At 38.7% G+C, this 22441-nt stretch overlaps 1 protein-coding gene across 3 annotated transcripts in view; it reads left to right on the top strand.

The window, feature by feature from the left end:
- The window catches only part of OSBPL5 (oxysterol binding protein like 5), a 526154-nt gene that overhangs the window by 318179 nt on the left and 185534 nt on the right, over positions 1-22441 (top strand). For all 3 annotated transcript variants that reach the window (XM_053720419.1, XM_053720421.1, XM_053720420.1), the window contains 2 exons: positions 110-296; positions 19051-19235. In XM_053720419.1, coding sequence (XP_053576394.1) covers positions 110-296; positions 19051-19235 — 372 coding nt within the window. The remainder of the gene's footprint in view (positions 1-109; positions 297-19050; positions 19236-22441) is intronic.

Below are 22441 nucleotides of genomic sequence, written 5' to 3' on the forward strand. Positions count from 1 at the left end.
GATCCAAATACCAGGAGAATAGTATTATTTTCCTAAACCAGTACATTTCTTTGCTCATCAGTGAAAGATTTAAATGACATGCTAGTGAGTATTTGTCATTTATTTGTAGGCTTAATGAATGTGTAGCAGAAAATGATGCTCTTTCTGACAAGTCGGAGAAAGACAACGTAGAAGAATCTGAAAACGAACACAGTCGAAAGACAAGTGAAAGTGACCAATCTGAGTTACAAGGAGATATCTCTCTTGACAGAGAGGGTACAACCTACATGGAGGAGCTGTATGAAGAGTTTGGAGAGGTACCATACAGCATGCGAGCTTAGCTTTTCATGATTTATTAACCTCTGTGTTTAAGGGTACTGCAGTTGGCTGATTTATCATCTGAGCCAAATCACAGCTAAAAGGGAAATGAAACCCAGTTTGTTTTTTCTTTCGGGATTTAGAAAGAACATGCAATTTTAAACAACTTTCCAATTGACTTCAGTTATATAGTTTGCTTTATTTTCTTGATATCTTTTGTTGAAAAGCCATATCTAAATAGGCACAGTAGCTGCTGATTGGTGGCTACACATTGATGCCTCCCATGTGCTTCGCTATTTCTTCAACAAAGGATATCTAAAAGAGGAAGCAAATGAAATAATAGAAGTAAATTGGAACGTTGTTTAAAATGGTATTCTCTTTACTAAATCATGTTGAGTTTCATGTCCCTTTAATTTATTTTATTAATAATAGCACTTAGGCTTTTGCAGGGGTTTCAAATTCCAATTTGCACCCTGAAAATCTATGTCACTTTTCACTAAGACCTCACCAACAGTTTGGCAGTTCATCACAAAGCACTTTTCAAATTGATTTTTACATTACTTTTTATTTCTATATTTCAACAGCCTCAAACCACTTGAAAAACAATTTCAACCTCTTTCAAATACTGTATTCTGTCTGTTCAGATGATTTTTAATCATTGTTTTCACTCATGTTAAAAGTTGGAGAAAAAGAAAAAAAAAAATCAAAACTGTGGTTAACACTGGTTTTACATCTGTAATGAGACCGTTACAGCAGGACGGAAGAAAATGACATATTGCAGTTTATGTGAATTCTTCAAAAGAACACACTGCACTGTGTGAGAGGCATTTGTGTACAGGAATTAAAGAGCCTTTCCATTTAAAGGGACATTAAACACAAAATACATTTTATAAACATAGTACTGAGGTTATTCCCTGCCTCTGCAAAAGGAGGTGGTGTGTACTTGCGCTGCAAAATACGGCCTAGATTTAGAGTTCGGCGGTAGCCGTCAAAACCAGCGTTAGAGGCTCCTAACGCTGGTTTTGGGCGCCCGCTGGTATTTGGAGTCAGTGATTAAAGGGTCTAACGCTCACTTTTCAGCCGCGACTTTTCCATACCGCAGATCCCCCTACGCCATTTGCGTAGCCTATCTTTTCAATGGGATCTTTCTAACGCTGGTATTTAGAGTCGTTTCTGCAGTGAGCGTTAGAGCTCTAACGACAAGATTCCAGCCGCCTGAAAAAAGCAGGAGTTAAGAGCTTTCTGGCTAACGCCGGTTTCTAAAGCTCTTAACTACTGTACCCTAAAGTACACTAACACCCATAAACTACCTATGTACCCCTAAACCGAGCTCCCCCCACATCGCCGCCACTCGATTAAAATTTTTAACCCCTAATCTGCCGACCGCCACCTACGTTATACTTATGTACCCCTAATCTGCTGCCCCTAACCCCGCCGACCCCTATATTATATTTATTAACCCCTAACTTGCCCCCCACAACGTCGCCGCAAGCTACTTAAAATAATTAACCCCTAATCTTCCGACCGCAAATCGCCGCCACCTACGTTATCCCTATGTACCCCTAATCTGCTGCCCCTAACATCGCCGACCCCTATGTTATATTTATTAACCCCTAATCTGCCCCCCACAACGTCGCCGACACCTACCTACACTTATTAACCCCTAATCTGCCGAGCGGACCTGAGCGCTACTATAATAAAGTTATAAACCCCTAATCCGCCTCACTAACCCTATCATAAATAGTATTAACCCCTAATCTGCCCTCCCTAACATCGCTGACACCTACCTTCAATTATTAACCCCTAATCTGCCGACCGGAGCTCACCGCTATTCTAATAAATGTATTAACCCCTAAAGCTAAGTCTAACCCTAACACTAACACCCCCCTAAGTTAAATATAATTTTTATCTAACGAAATAAATTAACTCTTATTAAATAAATGATTCCTATTTAAAGCTAAATACTTACCTGTAAAATAAATCCTAATATAGCTACAATATAAATTACATTTATATTATAGCTATTTTAGGATTAATATTTATTTTACAGGCAACTTTGTAATTATTTTAACCAGGTACAATAGCTATTAAATAGTTAAGAACTATTTAATAGTTACCTAGTTAAAATAATTACAAATTTACCTGTAAAATAAATCCTAACCTAAGATATAATTAAACCTAACACTACCCTATCAATAAAATAATTAAATAAACTACCTACAATTACCTACAATTAACCTAACACTACACTATCAATAAATTAATTAAACACAATTGCTACAAATAAATACAATTAAATAAACTATCTAAAGTACAAAAAAATAAAAAAGAACTAAGTTACAGAAAATAAAAAAATATTTACAAACATAAGAAAAATATTACAACAATTTTAAACTAATTACACCTACTCTAAGCCCCCTAATAAAATAACAAAGACCCCCAAAATAAAAAATTCCCTACCCTATTCTAAAATACAAAAATTACAAGCTCTTTTACCTTACCAGCCCTGAACAGGGCCCTTTGCGGGGCATGCCCCAAGAATTTCAGCTCTTTTGCCTGTAAAAAAAAACATACAATACCCCCCCCCAACATTACAACCCACCACCCACATACCCCTAATCTAACCCAAACCCCCTTAAATAAACCTAACACTAATCCCCTGAAGATCTTCCTACCTTGTCTTCACCATCCAGGTATCACCGATCCGTCCTGGCTCCAAGATCTTCATCCAACCCAAGCGGGGGTTGGCGATCCATAATCCGGTGCTCCAAAGTCTTCCTCCTATCCGGCAAGAAGAGGACATCCGGACCGGCAAACATCTTCTCCAAGCGGCATCTTCTATGTTCTTCCATCCGATGACGACCGGCTCCATCTTGAAGACCTCCAGCGCGGATCCATCCTCTTCTTCCGACGACTAGACGACGAATGACGGTTCCTTTAAGGGACGTCATCCAAGATGGCGTCCCTCGAATTCCGATTGGCTGATAGGATTCTATCAGCCAATCGGAATTAAGGTAGGAATATTCTGATTGGCTGATGGAATCAGCCAATCAGAATCAAGTTCAATCCGATTGGCTGATCCAATCAGCCAATCAGATTGAGCTCGCATTCTATTGGCTGATCGGAACAGTGTAAGGTTAGGGGTGTTTAGACTCGGGGTACATGTTAGAGTGTTAGGTGCAGACGTAGGAAGTGTTTTCCCATAGGAAACAATGGGGCTGCGTTAGGAGCTGAACGCTGCTTTTTTGCAGGTGTTAGGTTTTTTTTCAGCTCAAACAGCCCCATTGTTTCCTATGGGAGAATCGTGCACGAGCACGTTTTTGATGCCGGCCGCGTCCGTAAGCAACTCTGGTATCGAGAGTTGCATTTGCGGTAAAAATGCCCTACGCTCCTTTTTTGGAGCCTAACGCAGCATTTGTTTTAACTCTCGATACCGGAGTTAAATTTATGGTGCGGCCAGAAAAAAGCCCGCGGAGCGTTAACAGCCCTTTTACCGCCGAACTCTAAATCTAGGCCTAAGTGTGCTCTATTTTCTTGTTGTACCCTCTACAAACTGTGTATTCCTAACAGAACAAGAAATGTGAAGATAAAGTGCTCTAAGCTTAAACTTATATAGTGGAGAAGTGATATCTGATATTTATATTAACAGACATCTCAACCTGCAAAAACTCATTTCAGGGAGGTGGTTTCATCCTACTGTGCCGCTACCCCCCCTCCCGCCTCCCAGTTATATATTGGACACCTTGAAACCCTAAATAGATGGAGCACAAAGTTTCGCTTAAGTAGTGGGGTTCTCTATTTAGTTCTGTGCTCTACTATTTCAAATAAAAATAAACATAAAACACTTCACACTTGCACATGTTCACGTATACATACAGTGTATCAATTCATCAATATTTATACTTTCTGTGGGCTTATAACTGTTAAAGGGATATTACCCAATTAAAGCATATAATGATAGCATTGCTGTCACAGATTCATTTCATTATATTGTATATTACATTGTATAGTTGTAAAGTATTTCCTAAATCACTAATTATGAGGTATTTAATTTAAAAGAATATAATTTATAAGGAGCATTTTGGAAAAAAACATAATTTATGTAAGAACTTACCTGATAAATTCATTTCTTTCATATTAGCAAGAGTCCATGAGCTAGTGACGTATGGGATATACATTCCTACCAGGAGGGGCAAAGTTTCCCAAACCTCAAAATGCCTATAAATACACCCCTCACCACACCCACAATTCAGTTTAACGAATAGCCAAGAAGTGGGGTGATAAAAAAGTGCGAAAGCATATAAAATAAGGAATTGGAATAATTGTGCTTTATACAAAATCATAACCACCACAAAAAAAAAAGGGCGGGCCTCATGGACTCTTGCTAATATGAAAGAAATGAATTTATCAGGTAAGTTCTTACATAAATTATGTTTTCTTTCATGTAATTAGCAAGAGTCCATGAGCTAGTGACGTATGGGATAATGACTACCCAAGAAGTGGATCTTTCCACACAAGAGTCACTAGAGAGGGAGGGATAAAATAAAGACAGCCAATTCCTGCTGAAAATAATCCACACCCAAAATAAAGTTTAACGAAAAACATAAGCAGAAGATTCAAACTGAAACCGCTGCCTGAAGTACTTTTCTACCAAAAACTGCTTCAGAAGAAGAAAATACATCAAAATGGTAGAATTTAGTAAAAGTATGCAAAGAGGACCAAGTTGCTGCTTTGCAGATCTGGTCAACCGAAGCTTCATTCCTAAACGCCCAGGAAGTAGAAACTGACCTAGTAGAATGAGCTGTAATTCTTTGAGGCGGAGTTTTACCCGACTCAACATAGGCAAGATGAATTAAAGATTTCAACCAAGATGCCAAAGAAATGGCAGAAGCTTTCTGGCCTTTTCTAGAACCGGAAAAGATAACAAATAGACTAGAAGTCTTACGAAAAGATTTCGTAGCTTCAACATAATATTTCAAAGCTCTAACAACATCCAAAGAATGCAACGATTTCTCCTTAGGATTAGGACATAATGAAGGAACCACAATTTCTCTACTAATGTTGTTGGAATTCACAACTTTAGGTAAAAATTCAAAAGAAGTTCGCAACACCGCCTTATCCTGATGAAAAATCAGAAAAGGAGACTCACAAGAAAGAGCAGATAATTCAGAAACTCTTCTGGCAGAAGAGATGGCCAAAAGGAACAAAACTTTCCAAGAAAGTAATTTAATGTCCAATGAATGCATAGGTTCAAACGGAGGAGCTTGAAGAGCTCCCAGAACCAAATTCAAACTCCAAGGAGGAGAAATTGACTTAATGACAGGTTTTATACGAACCAAAGCTTGTACAAAACAATGAATATCAGGAAGAATAGCAATCTTTCTGTGAAAAAGAACAGAAAGAGCAGAGATTTGTCCTTTCAAAGAACTTGCGGACAAACCCTTATCTAAACCATCCTGAAGGAACTGTAAAATTCTCGGTATTCTAAAAGAATGCCAGGAAAAATGATGAGAAAGACACCAAGAAATATAAGTCTTCCAGACTCTATAATATATCTCTCGAGATACAGATTTACGAGCCTGTAACATAGTATTAATCACAGAGTCAGAGAAACCTCTTTGACCAAGAATCAAGCGTTCAATCTCCATACCTTTAAATTTAAGGATTTCAGATCCTGATGGAAAAAAGGACCTTGTGACAGAAGGTCTGGTCTTAACGGAAGAGTCCACGGTTGGCAAGAGGCCATCCGGACAAGATCCGCATACCAAAACCTGTGAGGCCATGCCGGAGCTACCAGCAGAACAAACGAGCATTCCTTCAGAATCTTGGAGATTACTCTTGGAAGAAGAACTAGAGGCGGAAAGATATAGGCAGGATGATACTTCCAAGGAAGTGATAATGCATCCACTGCCTCCGCCTGAGGATCCCGGGATCTGGACAGATACCTGGGAAGTTTCTTGTTTAGATGGGACGCCATCAGATCTATTTCTGGAAGTTCCCACATTTGAACAATCTGAAGAAATACCTCTGGGTGAAGAGACCATTCGCCCGGATGCAACGTTTGGCGACTGAGATAATCCGCTTCCCAATTGTCTACACCTGGGATATGAACCGCAGAGATTAGACAGGAGCTGGATTCCGCCCAAACCAAAATTCGAGATACTTCTTTCATAGCCAGAGGACTGTGAGTCCCTCCTTGATGATTGATGTATGCCACAGTTGTGACATTGTCTGTCTGAAAACAAATGAACGATTCTCTCTTCAGAAGAGGCCAAAACTGAAGAGCTCTGAAAATTGCACGGAGTTCCAAAATATTGATCGGTAATCTCACCTCCTGAGATTCCCAAACTCCTTGTGCCGTCAGAGATCCCCACACAGCTCCCCAACCTGTGAGACTTGCATCTGTTGAAATTACAGTCCAGGTCGGAAGCACAAAAGAAGCCCCCTGAATTAAACGATGGTGATCTGTCCACCATGTTAGAGAGTGTCGAACAATCGGTTTTAAAGATATTAATTGAGATATCTTCGTGTAATCCTTGCACCATTGCTTCAGCATACAGAGCTGAAGAGGTCGCATGTGAAAACGAGCAAAGGGGATCGCGTCCGATGCAGCAGTCATAAGACCTAGAATTTCCATGCATAAGGCTACCGAAGGGAATGATTGTGACTGAAGGTTTCGACAAGCTGTAATCAACTTTAGACGTCTCTTGTCTGTTAAAGACAGAGTCATGGACACTGAATCCATCTGGAAACCCAGAAAGGTTACCCTTGTCTGAGGAATCAAAGAACTTTTTGGTAAATTGATCCTCCAACCATGATCTTGAAGAAACAACACAAGTCGATTCGTATGAGATTCTGCTAAATGTAAAGACTGAGCAAGTACCAAGATATCGTCCAAATAAGGAAATACCACAATACCCTGTTCTCTGATTACAGACAGCAGGGCACCGAGAACCTTTGTAAAAATTCTTGGAGCTGTAGCTAGGCCAAACGGCAGAGCCACAAACTGGTAATGCTTGTCCAGAAACGAGAATCTCAGGAACTGATAATGATCTGGATGAATCGGAATATGCAGATATGCATCCTGTAAATCTATTGTGGACATAAAATTCCCTTGCTGAACAAAAGGTAAGATAGTCCTTACAGTTACCATCTTGAACTTTGGTATCCTTACATAACGATTCAATATTTTTAGATCCAGAACTGGTCTGAAAGAATTCTCCTTCTTTGGTACAATGAAGAGATTTGAATAAAACCCCATCCCCTGTTCCGGAACTGGAACTGGCATAATTACTCCAGTCAACTCTAGATCTGAAACACATTTCAGAAATGCTTGAGCTTTTACTGGATTTACTGGGACACGGGAAAGAAAAAATCTCTTTGCAGGAGGTCTCAACTTGAAACCAATTCTGTACCCTTCTGAAACAATGCTCTGAATCCAAAGATTGTGAACAGAATTGATCCAAATTTCCTTGAAAAAACGTAACCTGCCCCCTACCAGCTGAGCTGGAATGAGGGCCGCACCTTCATGTGGACTTAGAAGCAGGCTTTGCCTTTCTAGCTGGCTTGGATTTATTCCAGACTGGAGATGGTCTCCAAACTGAAACTGCTCCTGAGGATGAAGGATCAGGCTTTTGTTCTTTGTTGAAGCGAAAGGAACGAAAACGATTATTAGCCCTGTTTTTACCTTTAGATTTTTTATCCTGTGGTAAAAAAGTTCCTTTCCCACCAGTAACAGTTGAAATAATGGAATCCAACTGAGAACCAAATAATTTGTTACCCTGGAAAGAAATGGAAAGTAAAGTTGATTTAGAAGCCATATCAGCATTCCAAGTTTTAAGCCATAAAGCTCTTCTAGCTAAAATAGCTAGAGACATAAACCTGACATCAACTCTGATAATATCAAAAATGGCATCACAGATAAAATTATTAGCATGTTGAAGAAGAATAATAATATCATGAGAATTACGATGTGTTACTTGTTGCGCTAAAGTTTCCAACCAAAAAGTTGAAGCTGCAGCAACATCAGCCAAAGATATAGCAGGTCTAAGAAGATTACCTGAACACAGATAAGCTTTTCTTAGAAAGGACTCAATTTTCCTATCTAGAGGATCCTTAAACGAAGTACCATCTGACGTAGGAATAGTAGTACGTTTAGCAAGGGTAGAAATAGCCCCATCAACTTTAGGGATCTTGTCCCAAAATTCTAATCTGTCAGACGGCACAGGATATAATTGCTTAAAACGTTTAGAAGGAGTAAATGAATTACCCAAATTATCCCATTCTTTGGAAATTACTGCAGAAAAACTTCTGGAATAACTACAGGAGATTTAAAAACCTTATTTAAACGTTTAGATTTAGTATCAAGAGGACCAGAATCCTCTATTTCTAAAGCAATTAGGACTTCTTTAAGTAAAGAACGAATAAATTCCATTTTAAATAAATATGAAGATTTATCAGCATCAACCTCTGAGACAGAATCCTCTGAACCAGAGGAATCATCAGAATCAGAATGATGATGTTCAGTTAAAAATTCATCTGTAGGGAGAGAAGTTTTAAAAGATTTTTTACGTTTACTAGAAGGAGAAATAACAGACATAGCCTTCTTTATGGATTCAGAAACAAAATCTCTTATATTATCAGGAACATTCTGCACCTTAGATGTTGAAGGAACTGCAACAGGCAATGGTACTTTACTAAAGGAAATATTATCTGCTTTAACAAGTTTGTCATGACAATCAATACAAACAACAGCTGGAGGAATAGCTACCAAAAGTTTACAGCAGATACACTTAGCTTTGGTAGATTCAGCACTTGACAGCGATTTTCCTGTAGTATCTTCTGACTCAGATGCAACGTGAGACATCTTGCAATATGTAAGAGAAAAAACAACATATATATAAAGCAAAATTGATCAAATTCCTTAAATGACAGTTTCAGGAATGGGAAAAAATGCCAAAGAACAAGCTTCTAGCAACCAGAAGCAATAAAAAATGAGACTTAAATAATGTGGAGACAAAAGTGACGCCCATATTTTCTCGCGCCAAAAATGACGCCACATCCGGAACGCCGACATTTTTGGCGCAAAATAACGTCAAAAAATGACGCAACTTCCGGCGACACGTATGACGCCGGAAACGGAAATAGAATTTTTGCACCAAAAAAGTCCGCGCCAAGAATGACGCAATAAAATGAAGCATTTTCAGCCCCCGCGAGCCTAACAGCCCACAGGGAAAAAGTCAAATTTTAAGGTAAGAAAAATGTTAAATTGAAATGCATTATCCCAAATATGAAACTGACTGTCTGAAAATAAGGAAAGTTGAACATTCTGAGTCAAGGCAAATAAATGTTTGAATACATATATTTAGAACTTTATAAACAAAGTGCCCAACCATAGCTAGGAGTGTCACAGAAAATAAGACTTACTTACCCCAGGACACTCATCTACATATAGTAGATAGCCAAACCAGTACTGAAACGAGAATCAGCAGAGGTAATGGTATATATAAGAGTATATCGTCGATCTGAAAAGGGAGGTAAGAGATGAATCTCTACGACCGATAACAGAGAACCTATGAAATAGACCCATTAGAAGGAGATCACTGCATTCAAATAGGCAATACTCTCCTCACATCCCTCTGACATTCACTGCACGCTGAGAGGAAAACCGGGCTCCAACTTGCTGCGGAGCGCATATCAACGTAGAATCTAGCACAAACTTACTTCACCACCTCCATCGGAGGCAAAGTTTGTAAAACTGAATTGTGGGTGTGGTGAGGGGTGTATTTATAGGCATTTTGAGGTTTGGGAAACTTTGCCCCTCCTGGTAGGAATGTATATCCCATACGTCACTAGCTCATGGACTCTTGCTAATTACATGAAAGAAAAAAATTGCATCAAATTTCTTTTCAATAGAGAATTCCTTTTTAACATATCTACTAATTAATTAAATAGTTCATTGGTTTCTGTTTTTTATGTTTATGTCTTTTAGGTATGCTGTTTAATTTTGGCAAACATTCTCAAATAACACTTACTAAGAAGAATCTTTTATGAAGTATTTTTCATAAGGTTTTTCAACATGTTCCTTGTATATTCTTTTAAATGAAATACCTCATAATTAGCGATTTTGGAAATACTTTCCAACTATATATAATGAAATGAATCTGTGACAGCAATGCTATGATTATGCTTTAATTGGGTAATATCCCTTTAACAGTTATAAGCCCACGGTCAGTATAAATATTGATGAACAAGAAGCGGTGAGCAGCTTGACAAAGGCTGGGATTGCCAGCTTAAACACGTTGTTTGGACACTGCTATACTGCAAAACCCACTAATTCCGGCCCCACAGAGCACCGGTAGATCCAGGAAGACAAGGTTGTGAATCTAAGCCGCAAACGGTCCAATAAAGGTGAATCGGGAAGCACTGCGACTGGCTCAAGAATCAGTCTACACAGTGCAAAGACGGCCAGAAGTAGGTTTGGAACATTTCTACATTACCTGTGTGTTACACACACTGACAGTTGGATATCCCTATGGACATATAAAGTACACTTGGGAACCAAGAGGGATTATTGAAATATAAGGAGACTTTGTGGTGCCAAACAAAGGGATTCTGTTTTACCACGCTTTCCTATAAACTTGTGAAAGAGCGCAACACTACTTGGACAAATTATGATACTTAGTTGATTCAGCAACTCAGTTGCGCTGTGCACAGATACTATTTAATTTGGCTAACCTTACAGAGTGCGGTTATTCCCCGCCTTCCTTTAGTCATGGGTGCCACCATGTTGAAATCTATCTTTCACTACATTCCAGTACTGAACGGTTTACACATGTGCAGTAGCTCTCCTTCATATACTCGCAGTGTAACCTGGGTTCCAACACCCATGATTAGAGGAAGGTGCATTAAATTTATTTAGTTTTTAGGGTCCCTTTAATGGCATTGTAAACAGTTTGTAAACTGATTAACACTAGGGATGGGCGAATATGGCTAAATCAAAATTAAAATGTTAGAATAAATATTTCTTTATATATATACGTTTTACACAGTTGAATAGCAATAAGAACTACATTTCTTTAAAGTGAAGATAAACTTTGATAAATGAAAGCCCAGGTGAAGCTGCTCCGGCTGTGAAGAGAAGAAAGGTAAGTTTTTAAACAAAACGGCTGCTTTGTAAGCTTTTATGAATGAAAGTGCCCCTCTTTTTAATAATATTTTTAAAAACCGGACTTTCATTCATTAAAGTTTACCTTCACTTTAAAATTAAAAAATGTAATGTTATTTTTGATTTTCGAATGTTGCTTTAGATTTTAATGTTCATAATAGTCCAAATATACACATTTGAATTTTGAATATGTATATTCAATTATTTTATGAACATTTAAAATTGAATGTTGAAATTTTAAATCTCATACATTAATTTGAATCAAAATTGAATGTGGAAATTTTGAATAGCATAAATTAATTCAAAATGTAATGTTATAGTTAACGGAGAGCATACATAAAATTTGAATATTCAAATGAATATTAGCAAATGTTAATTTAAATTTGAAAGCCAATATTCAAAATTAGAATGCTAGAATGTTTGATAAACATTCAAAGGTCGATTTGAATGGACAAATGTATAAAAAAAAATGTTTTTAATTTTGAATGTTTCAAAATATTCACCCATCCCTAATTAACACCTTGTTTATTGAAATCGTTTTTAGGGGTCCCCTACCACTTTTATTATTTGGAGGAATCATTACTGACTTCCTTCTGGAGAAGATAGGGCTTGTCACTGCAATTGTGTTAACAAAATCTAAAGATACCTAGAAAGGAGAAAAAGAGGCACCACATAGAGTAGTATGGTAAGGAACGCCCGGCAGTAGCAGGCCCAGAGCCCCTTGCAGTGGCAACTCGCCGAAGGGAGCGGCACAACCGGAGTGCCGTACAAGGCAGCACAGGACTCACAGAGTCACCCGTAAGACTCAACCAGGCATCAGAAAAACGTCCGATATGATGTCAGATGACCAGGAGAACCAATCGGGAGGGGCTATAGGAGAGGAATGGCCCAAAGGGAGACCCGACGGTCTCGATAAAAACCAGGAGCAAGGGATAGTATAAAAGTGTAAATTTATTGGTTACACAATGATTTGCAACACGTTTCTCAGCAAACAAATGCTGTTTCATCACACTTTTATACTATCCCTTGCTCCTGGTTTTTATCGAGACTGTCGGGTCTCCCTTTGGGCCGTTCCTCTCCTATAGCCCCTCTCGATTGGTTATCCTGGTCATCTGACATCACATCAGACATTTCCTGATGCCTGGTTGAGTCTTACGGGTGACTCTGTGGGTCCCATGCTGCCTTGTACGGCACTCCGGTTGTGCTGCTCCCTTCAGTGAGTTGCCACTGCTAGGGGCTCTGGGCCTGCTACTTCCGGGCATTCCTTACCATACTACTCTATGTGGCGCCTCTTTTTCTCCTTTCTAGGTTTCTTCTGATTTGTTCTCCTATCAAGAGTGCGGCCTATTACTGATCTCCTCTCCCCTCTGTTGTCACAAGCGCACCTTTTGGGACTTTTGTGTATCCCGAACTACACCCTTCCTCCTGTTAACAAAATCTCCATTGTATGGCATCAGCACAAATGATAAGATATCAAACTGCAAACTAGGACCAGATATGTGGCAGGGTTAGACTTCTGAAGCCTGTCCTGTACTCCTTTTGCCTTTATGACTGGAAAATCCACTATTTTCAGACTTAAATTACAGGAAAGGGTCAAATGTATAATTAAGGTATATTGCAAACTTGTTTTATTATTATTTTATATTACTATCTTTAACTGCTTACTGTCCCTTTAAAGGGAAAGTATTTCAACATTTGTATTTTGTCAGATTTATTGTTTTTATATTTTACCTTTATTTAAAGTGTGCAAACTCATATAGCTACAGAAATGAGTTTGTTACGTTCCTAGCGTGCATTTCAAAACTTTAACTATAATAATATATAACCACAGCATAAACCAACAGTTCCTTTGGGAATGTAACCACAGCATAAACCAACAGTTCCTTCAGGAACAGAACCACAGCATAAAACAACAGTTCCTTTGGGAATGGAACCACAGCATAAACCAACAGTTCCTTTGGGAACGGAACCACAGCATAAACCAACAGTTCCTTCAGGAAGGGAACCACAGCATAAAACAACAGTTCCTTCGGGAACGAACCACAGCATAAAACAACTGTTCTTTCGGGAACGGAACCACAGCATAAACCAACTGTTCCTTCGGGAACGGAACCACAGCATAAACCAACAGTTCCTTCTGGAACGGAACCACAGCATAAACCAACAGTTCCTTCGGGAACTGAACCACAGCATAAAACAACACTTCCTTCGGGAAATGAACCACAGCATAAACCAACAGTTCCTTCGGGAACTGAACCACAGCATAAAACAACACTTCCTTCGGGAACTGAACCACAGCATAAACCAACAGTTCCTTCGGGAACTGAACCACAGCATAAACCAACAATTCCTTCGGGAACGGAACCACAGCATAAACCAACAGTTCCTTCGGGAATGGAACCACAGCATTAATCAAGGACTTCCTGTATTGCTCAAGTATCACTTTAACCTGTGGTTTGTGTACACAACTAAAATATAAAGTAAGAGAAAAAATTAGATAGGGCTATATTAGATATCCTGGATACAATGTTCAATGTCCAAGTAAACTTTCAAGGATATAGATAGCTGAGTGCTGAACCGCTGCAAACACACTCTTACGTACACCTTGCTGTAACCAACATCTCCAAAATAACAGGAAATATCCAAACAACCTTACCAGGGAGCAGAGACCTGGTGGTGCTACGCTCATCTCACGATGTGTTTCCTCCTGAAATTTTAATGTACAACAATAAATTGGAGTTTTACTTTGGAGCAAGCCGCCTCCTTCCTTCTTTCCACAACTAAAGTATAATCATAGAATATTTATTTATGACTGAAGATAAGCATTTGAATGTATAACTAATGCTAATTTAAAATTATATAAATAAAGTGAAATTGTTAGAAGAAAAAAAGTTTTTTTGTATTCATAAATTACTTATGGTGCTATTTTAATATGAGTGATACTTCCTCTCCTCCCCCAGCAATAAACCCACAATCAATACCTTCTTTTTTTATTAGGCGGCACACCAGTGGTGAGATTCAAAACTTTTATCTACAGGTTCTTGAACTTCTGTCTCACCTTATCGCTTGCGCTCAAAAGTTAGAGCACCACTTGTGATCTAGCCCATTATTAGCTAGGTCATCTGATTATACTTAGGTTAAAATACATTAAAAATCAGATACACCGCCAAGATAAAAGAGGAAACCAGCTGGTATAAATAAGAGGCACCAAAACTACAACAAAAATTATCAAAATAAATGTGATAAAATTTAATAAGATCAGTATAGCACAAAATGGTCGGAGAGAACATATATAAGGGGCATGTTTACAGAGCTCAGGGCTAGCATTAGAGTATCCTTTTGGCGCTCCCTGTGGCCGCAATTTATCACCTACTACGTCCTGGAGACCATCTGTTATCCTGCTCGTCTTGCCTACAATTGGTGAACACTGTGGGAACTGCATCACATTTTGGATCCCCTTGCTAGGACAAGTTTACCAGTTCCAAGCGTTTTGGGAGTCTGCCGGGCGACTTTTTGGTGCTTTTTACCACGTGAGTAGGTTCACTGTTTACCTGCAATTCCATTCTTCTGGTCGCTCTGATTTGCACTATGTGGCGCCCCCTGTCTCTTGTTTTACAGAAACATTAACAATCATATGCAAGGCATTATGTACAGATGACAACATCAAGCTATTTACAAAAATCTTCAAGGGGTTATTTTGAGAAGACAAATTATTTAAATCAAATAGAATATTCTCTCTGACTTAACCAGACCTTTCTGCTGCAACATTCCTTTTCGTGTGGAATCCACTAAATTGCTGGGGGAATATGTGTTTTACTAACAGAGAAATAAAGAACTTTATCAAGGTTATGGAGCAGCAGTCTTTAGACTTTCATAACTTGTGTTTCTGGCGAGCCTGAAGCTCTATACGGAGCTTGATATATAGGCCCCAGTGTCTCTGCCAAGCAACACCTATGCTCTGTTTAATAAGACACTATTGTAGGTTAGACACTAGATTTTTCTTTGCATAAATGTTTTGTAGATGATCCATTTATACATCCCATCTGGGAGTGCCAGCCTAACCTCATCAACAGTTCTAAACTGTGAGCTTCTAAGTAGATTTTAAAAAAGTTTTATACTGGATGTTTATATCAGTATCTGTACTTGAGAATATGTGATCAGGTTTTTCACTTTTTTTGATCCATTGACTTCTATGAAGTAATAGGTTATCATGTGCGATATTGTAAGTTCGTCGTTTTGCGCTCGTTGATTTAACAATACATTGCAAGCAGAGTTTTCATTAGATTTTGGATTTTTGTATTTAATTTCATAAACTTGTTCATCTAAATGTGTCCCCTCATAATTCTGCATCTGACACTGATATGCTACATTAAATAATTCCATCTGTGTACAGTAAGTATCTTGCAGTAAAACATTAATGGATATTCTGCTCACACATTGAGCATATGACTTCCTTATTTAATTCTACACAAGGTCAGAATTTCCCACAAGTGTCTACACCTGCTGTCCAGACTAGAATAGAATAAACATCAATCACCTTGAACAAAATGTTGAGAATGGTTTAATCGATACCAAAGCTGGACAAAATGACTGTGAAAAAGCAATACCTACAGCCCGTTTATTTCTAGTATATTTCAATGTCTTTCATTGTCTTCAGCCAGCTCTGAATTTGCCTCATTTACATCTAATAAATAAAAGAAAGACCGTCTTCTTCACTTGCCACCATCATTGTAAGATTTCATTTTGCCATTCTGACCTTGCAGCATTTCACTGACCTTTTAACATCTGGTGAATTATATTTTCCAATATTTGTTGGACCTCTGCTGTATTGTATCTTGATAATCTCATCTTTTCTGGTAGGAATATAGAAAGCAAACTCACAGGTTCTTACTTTCTTTAAGTTTTATTAGCTGAGTATCTATAGTAAAAAGACACCCTCAAAGCAAACACCATTGCATTCTGAGAATATGTCTGCCATCATGATTGGCCAATGCTCACTAACAACATACTGTGATGCAGCTGATTTTGAGCTGTTTACCACCAGACTTTTACATTGTTCCCATTTAGTTTAAACGGTTTACCATCTTTACGGACCACATATTGAGTATCTGGGGTCTGCAAAATATATGCAACATTCCCAAGCTTACTATTTTTCTCCTCTTTCATTTTTAATGTCCCGTATTGTCCTCTCCTTAAAAATGAAGAGATAAATGTCCAAACTGGATTATACAATTGGCAAGGTAAGAAAACTGAAGCGTCAGTTCATTCTCCCAAACTAGATGGATAGATACAGTGGGGCAAAAAAGTATTTAGTCAGCCACCAATTGTGCAAGTTCTCCCACTTAAGAAAATGAGAGAGGCCTGTAATTTTCATCATACCTCAACTATGAGAGACAAAATGTGGAAACAAATCCAGACAATCACATTGTCTGCTTTGGAAAGAATATATTTGCATATTATGGTGGAAAATAAGTATTTGTTCACCTACAAACAAGCAAGATTTCTGGTTCTCACAGACCTGTATCTTCTTCTTTAAGAGGCTCCTCTGTCCTCCACTCATTACCTGTATTATTGGCACCTGTTTGAACTTGTTATCAGTATAAAAGACACCTGTCCACAACCTCAAACAGTCACACTCCAAACTCCACTATGGTGAAGACCAAAGAGCTGTCGAAGGACACCAGAAACAAAATTGTAGACCTGCACCAGGCTGGGAAGACTGAATCTGCAATAGGCAAGCAGCTTGGTGTGAAGAAATCAACTGTGGGAGCAATAATTAGAAAATGGAAGACATACAAGACCACTGATAATCTCCCTCGATCTGGGGCTCCAGCAAGAACGGTGAGCAAACATCCCAGAACCACATGGGGGGACCTAGTGAATGACCTGCAGAGAGCTGGGACCAACGTAACAAAGGCTACCATCAGTAACACACTACGCCAGACGTGTCCCCCTGCTTAAACCAGTACATGTCCGGGCCCATCTGAAGTATGCTAGAGAGCATTTAGATGGTCTAGAAGTGGATTTGTCATATGGTCAGATGAAACCAAAGTAGAACTGTTTGGTAGAAACACAACTCATCGTGTTTGGAGGAGAGAGAATGCTGAGTTGCAACCAAAGAACACCATACCTACTGTGAAGCATGGGGGTGGCAACATCATGCTTTGGGGCTGTTTCTCTGCAAAGGGAACAGGACGACTGATCCGTGTACATGAAAGAATGAATGGGGCCATGTATCGTGAGATTTTGAGTGCAAGCCTCCTTCCATCAGCAAGGGCATTGAAGATGAAATGTGGCTGGGTCTTTCAGCATGACAATGATCCCAAACACACCGCCTGGGCAACGAAGGAGTGGCTTCGTAAGAAGCATTTCAAGGTCCTGGAGTGGCCTAGCCAGTCTCCAGATCTCAACCCCATAGAAAGCCTTTGGAGGGAGTTGAAAGTCCGTGTTGCCCAGCGACAGCCCCAAAACATCACTGCTCTAGAGGAGATCTGCATGCAGGAATGGGCCAACATACCAGCAACAGTGTGTGACAACCTTGTGAAGACTTACAGAAAACATTTGACCTCTGTCATTGCCAACAAAGGATATATAACAAAGTATTGAGATGAACTTTTGATATTGACCAAATACTTATTTTCCACCATAATTTGCAAATAAATTCTTTCCAAATTAGACAATGTGATTGTCTGGATTTGTTTCCACATTTTGTCTCTCATAGTTGAGGTATACCTATGAGGAAAATTACAGGCCTCGCTCATCTTCTTAAGTGGGAGAACTTGCACAATTGGTGGCTGACTAAATACTTTTTTGCCCCACTGTAGATAGATAGATAGATTAGAAATAGATACTTAAATAGACAGAAATTTATTGGCACTCTACAAATAAATAATAAATGATAATATAAAAAGAAAGATAGATGATAGATAATTGCATGAAACACGCAAACTCCCACACACAAACAAGTTGTGCGCTCACCTTAGAGGAAATGGGGTTCATGGGCCTATTTAGGAGCAGGGGCCTGGAGCACAGCACCACCAGCCTTTAATGTTAATCTGGCCCTGAACTTGAGTATTTACACGTTTATCCTAAAGCTTAATTTACACATTAAGATGTTTCATTCTACAAAAGTTTGTTTTTCATTCAACTTATCCTCCACTTAGAGCAGGGATGGGAACCTTGGCCCTCGAGATGTTTCAGAACATTTCCCATGATGCTTAACTGGACTTCAGAGTGCCAAAGCATCAAGGGTAATGTAGTTCTGAAACATCAGGAGTGCCAAGGTTCCCCATCCCTGACTTAGAGCTGGATTGGTGAGAAGTTTCAATACAAATAATATGACATGATAACTGGGAGCAAAATTAACCTTTTAAGTATTGTCTTTTGTGCTGAGGGCTTTAATAGCTCAGGTCTTGGCAATGTGAGGCACGCAGAAATAACACAGGTTTACCACTGTTGCTGATATTTCTTATTCATAGGGGAGAGGAACCCTTTTTAATCTTGGTTAAAAAAGCTGATAAGACGTTATGATTTCAGTACAATGGTCCTTGTTGATGCTTTTTTGACAGTTTTGCTTCTGGCTGTAGGTCGGGAGCGCTTCACAAACAGAGACTGTGTCTGATGAAAACAAGGGTTTGATGTGGACTCTACTTAAACAAATGAGGCCTGGTATGGATCTCTCCAGAGTAGTCCTACCTACTTTTATCCTGGAGCCTCGGTCGTTTCTCAACAAACTGTCTGATTATTACTATCATGCTGACATACTCTCTCAGTAAGTACCAAATATTGTACAGTGGATATGGGGTAAACTTGCATTTGTGTTTGAATGAGTTTAAAAAACAACACATTTTTCAATATTTCTTGAATTTGTTAAATAGTCTGAATGCATGGGAGACATTTGCCTTAAGAAATTGATTTCTTTCATGTAATTAGCAAGAGTCCATGAGCTAGTGACGTATGGGATATACATTCCTACCAGGAGGGGCAAAGTTTCCCAAACCTTAAAATGCCTATAAATACACCCCTCACCACACCCACAAATCAGTTTTACAAACTTTGCCTCCTATGGAGGTGGTGAAGTAAGTTTGTGCTAGATTCTACGTTGATATGCGCTCCGCAGCAGGTTGGAGCCCGGTTTTCCTCTCAGCGTGCAGTGAATGTCAGAGGGATGTGAGGAGAGTATTGCCTATTTGAATGCAATGATCTCCTTCTACGGGGTCTTTTTCATAGGTTCTCTGTTATCGGTCGTAGAGATTCATCTCTTACCTCCCTTTTCAGATCGACGATATACTCTTATATATATACCATTACCTCTGCTGATTTTCGTTTCAGTACTGGTTTGGCTTTCTACAACATGTAGATGAGTGTCCTGGGGTAAGTAAGTAAGCTTATTTTCTGTGACACTCTAAGCTATGGTTAGGCACTTTTTTATAAAGTTCTAAATATATGTATTCAAACATTTATTTGCCTTGACTCAGGATGTTCAACATTCCTTATTTTCAGACAGTCAGTTTCATATTTGGGATAATGCATTTGAATCAATCATTTTTACTTACCTTAAAAATTTTTGACTTTTTCCCTGTGGGCTGTTAGGCTCGCGGGGGCTGAAAATGCTTCATTTTATTGCGTCATTCTTGGCGCGGACTTTTTTGGCGCAAATTTTTTTTTTCTGTTTCCGGCGTCATACGTGTCGCCGGAAGTTGCGTCATTTTTTTGACGTTTTTTTTGCGTCAAAAGTGTCGGCGTTCCGGATGTGGCGTCATTTTTGGCGCCAAAAGCATTTAGGCGCCAAATAATCTGGGCGTCTTATTTGGCGCTTAAAAATATGGGCGTCATTTTTGTCTCCACATTATTTAAGTCTCATTATTTATTGCTTCTGGTTGCTAGAAGCTTGTTCACTGGCATTTTTTTCCCATTCCTGAAACTGTCATTTAAGGAATTTGATCAATTTTGCTTTATATGTTGTTTTTTCTATTACATATTGCAAGATGTTCCACGTTGCAACTGAGTCAGAAGATACTTCAGGAAAATCGCTGCCCGGTGCTGGAGCTACCAAGCTAAGTGTATCTGCTATAAACTTTTGGTATCTGTTTCTCCAGCTGTTGTTTGTATTGCATGTCATGACAAACTTATTAATGCAGATAAAATTTCCTTTAGTACTGTTACATTACCTGTTGCTGTTCCGTCAACATCTAATTTTCAGAGTGTTCCTGATAACATAAGAGATTTTATTTTTAAATCCATTAAGAAGGCTATGTCTGTTATTTCTCCTTCTAGTATACATAAAAGTCTTTTAAAACTTCTCTTTTTTCAGATGAATTTTTAAATGAACATCATCATTCTGATACTGATAATGGTTCTTCTGGTTCAGAGGTTTCTGTCTCAGAGGTTGATGCTGATAAATCTTCGTATTTGTTCAAGATGGAATTTATTCGTTCTTTACTTAAAGAAGTATTAATTGCATTAGACATAGAGGATTCTGGTCCTCTTGATACTAAATCTAAACGTTTAAATAAGGTTTTTAAATCTCCTGTAGTTATTCCAGAAGTGTTTTCTCTCCCTGATGCTATTTCTGAAGTAATTTCCAGGGAATGGAATAATTTGGGTAATTCATTTACTCCTTCTAAACGTTTTAAGCAATTATATCCTGTGCCATCTGACAGATTAGAATTTTGGGACAAAATCCCTAAGGTTGATGGGGCTGTCTCTACTCTTGCTAAGCGTACTACTATTCCTACGGCAGATGGTACTTCCTTTAAGGATCCTTTAGATAGGAAAATTGAATCCTTTCTAAGAAAAGCTTATCTGTGTTCAGGTAATCTTCTTAGACCTGCTATATCTGCAGCTTCAACTTTTTGGTTGGAAGCTTTAGCGCAACAAGTAACAGATCATAATTTTATAGCATTATTATTATTCTATAACATGCTAATAATTTTATTTGTGATACCATCTTTTGATATCATTAGATTTGATGTCAGGTATATGTCTCTAGCTATTTTAGCTAGAAGAGCTTTATGGCTTAAAACTTGGAGTGCTGATATGTCTTCTAAGTCAACTTTGCTTTCCCTTTCTTTCCAGGGTAATAAATTATTCGGTTCTCAGTTGGATTCTATTATCTCAACTGTTACTGGAGGGAAGGGAACTTTTTTACCAAAGGATAAAAAATCTAAGGTAAATTTAGGTCTAATAATCGTTTTTGTTCCTTTCCTCACAACAAGGAACAAAAGCCTGATCCTTCATCCTCAGGAGCGGTATCAGTTTGGAAACCATTTCCAGTTTAGAATATATCCAAGCCTTATAGAAACCCAAAGCCAGCTCCTAAGTACCCATGAAGGTGCGGCCCTCATTCCAGCTCAGCTGGTATGGGGCAGATTACGTTTTCTTCAAAGAAATTTGGATCAATTCCGTTCACAATCTCTGGTTTCAGAACATTGTTTCAGAAAGGTACAGAATTGGCTTCAAGTTAAGGCCTCCTGCAAAGAGATTTTTTTCTTTCCCGTGTCCCAATAAACCCAGCAAAGGCTCAGCATTTCTGAAATGTGTTTCAGATCTAGAGTTGGCTGGAGTAATTATGCCAGTTCCAGTTCTGGAACAGGGGCTGGGTTTTTTTTCTATCTCTTCATTGTACCAAAGAAGGTCAATTCCTTCAGACCAGTTTCGGATCTATCAATATTGAATCGTTATGTAAGGATACCAACATTCAAGATGGTAACTGTAGGACTATCCTGCCTTTTGTTTTGCAAGGGCATTATATGTCTACAATAGATTTACAGGATGCATATCTGCATATTCCGATTCATCCAGATCACTTTTAGTTTCTGAGATTCTCTTTTTAGACAAGCATTACCAGTTTTGTGGCTCTACCGTTTGGCCTAGCATCAGCTCCAAAAAATTTTTTCAAAGGTTCTCGGTGCCCTTCTGTCTGTAATCAGAGAACAGAGTTTTGGTATTTCCTTATTTTGGACGATATCTTGGTAC

Source organism: Bombina bombina, chromosome 7, assembly GCF_027579735.1.
Source record: "Bombina bombina isolate aBomBom1 chromosome 7, aBomBom1.pri, whole genome shotgun sequence".
Classification (NCBI taxonomy): Eukaryota; Metazoa; Chordata; class Amphibia; order Anura; family Bombinatoridae; genus Bombina; species Bombina bombina.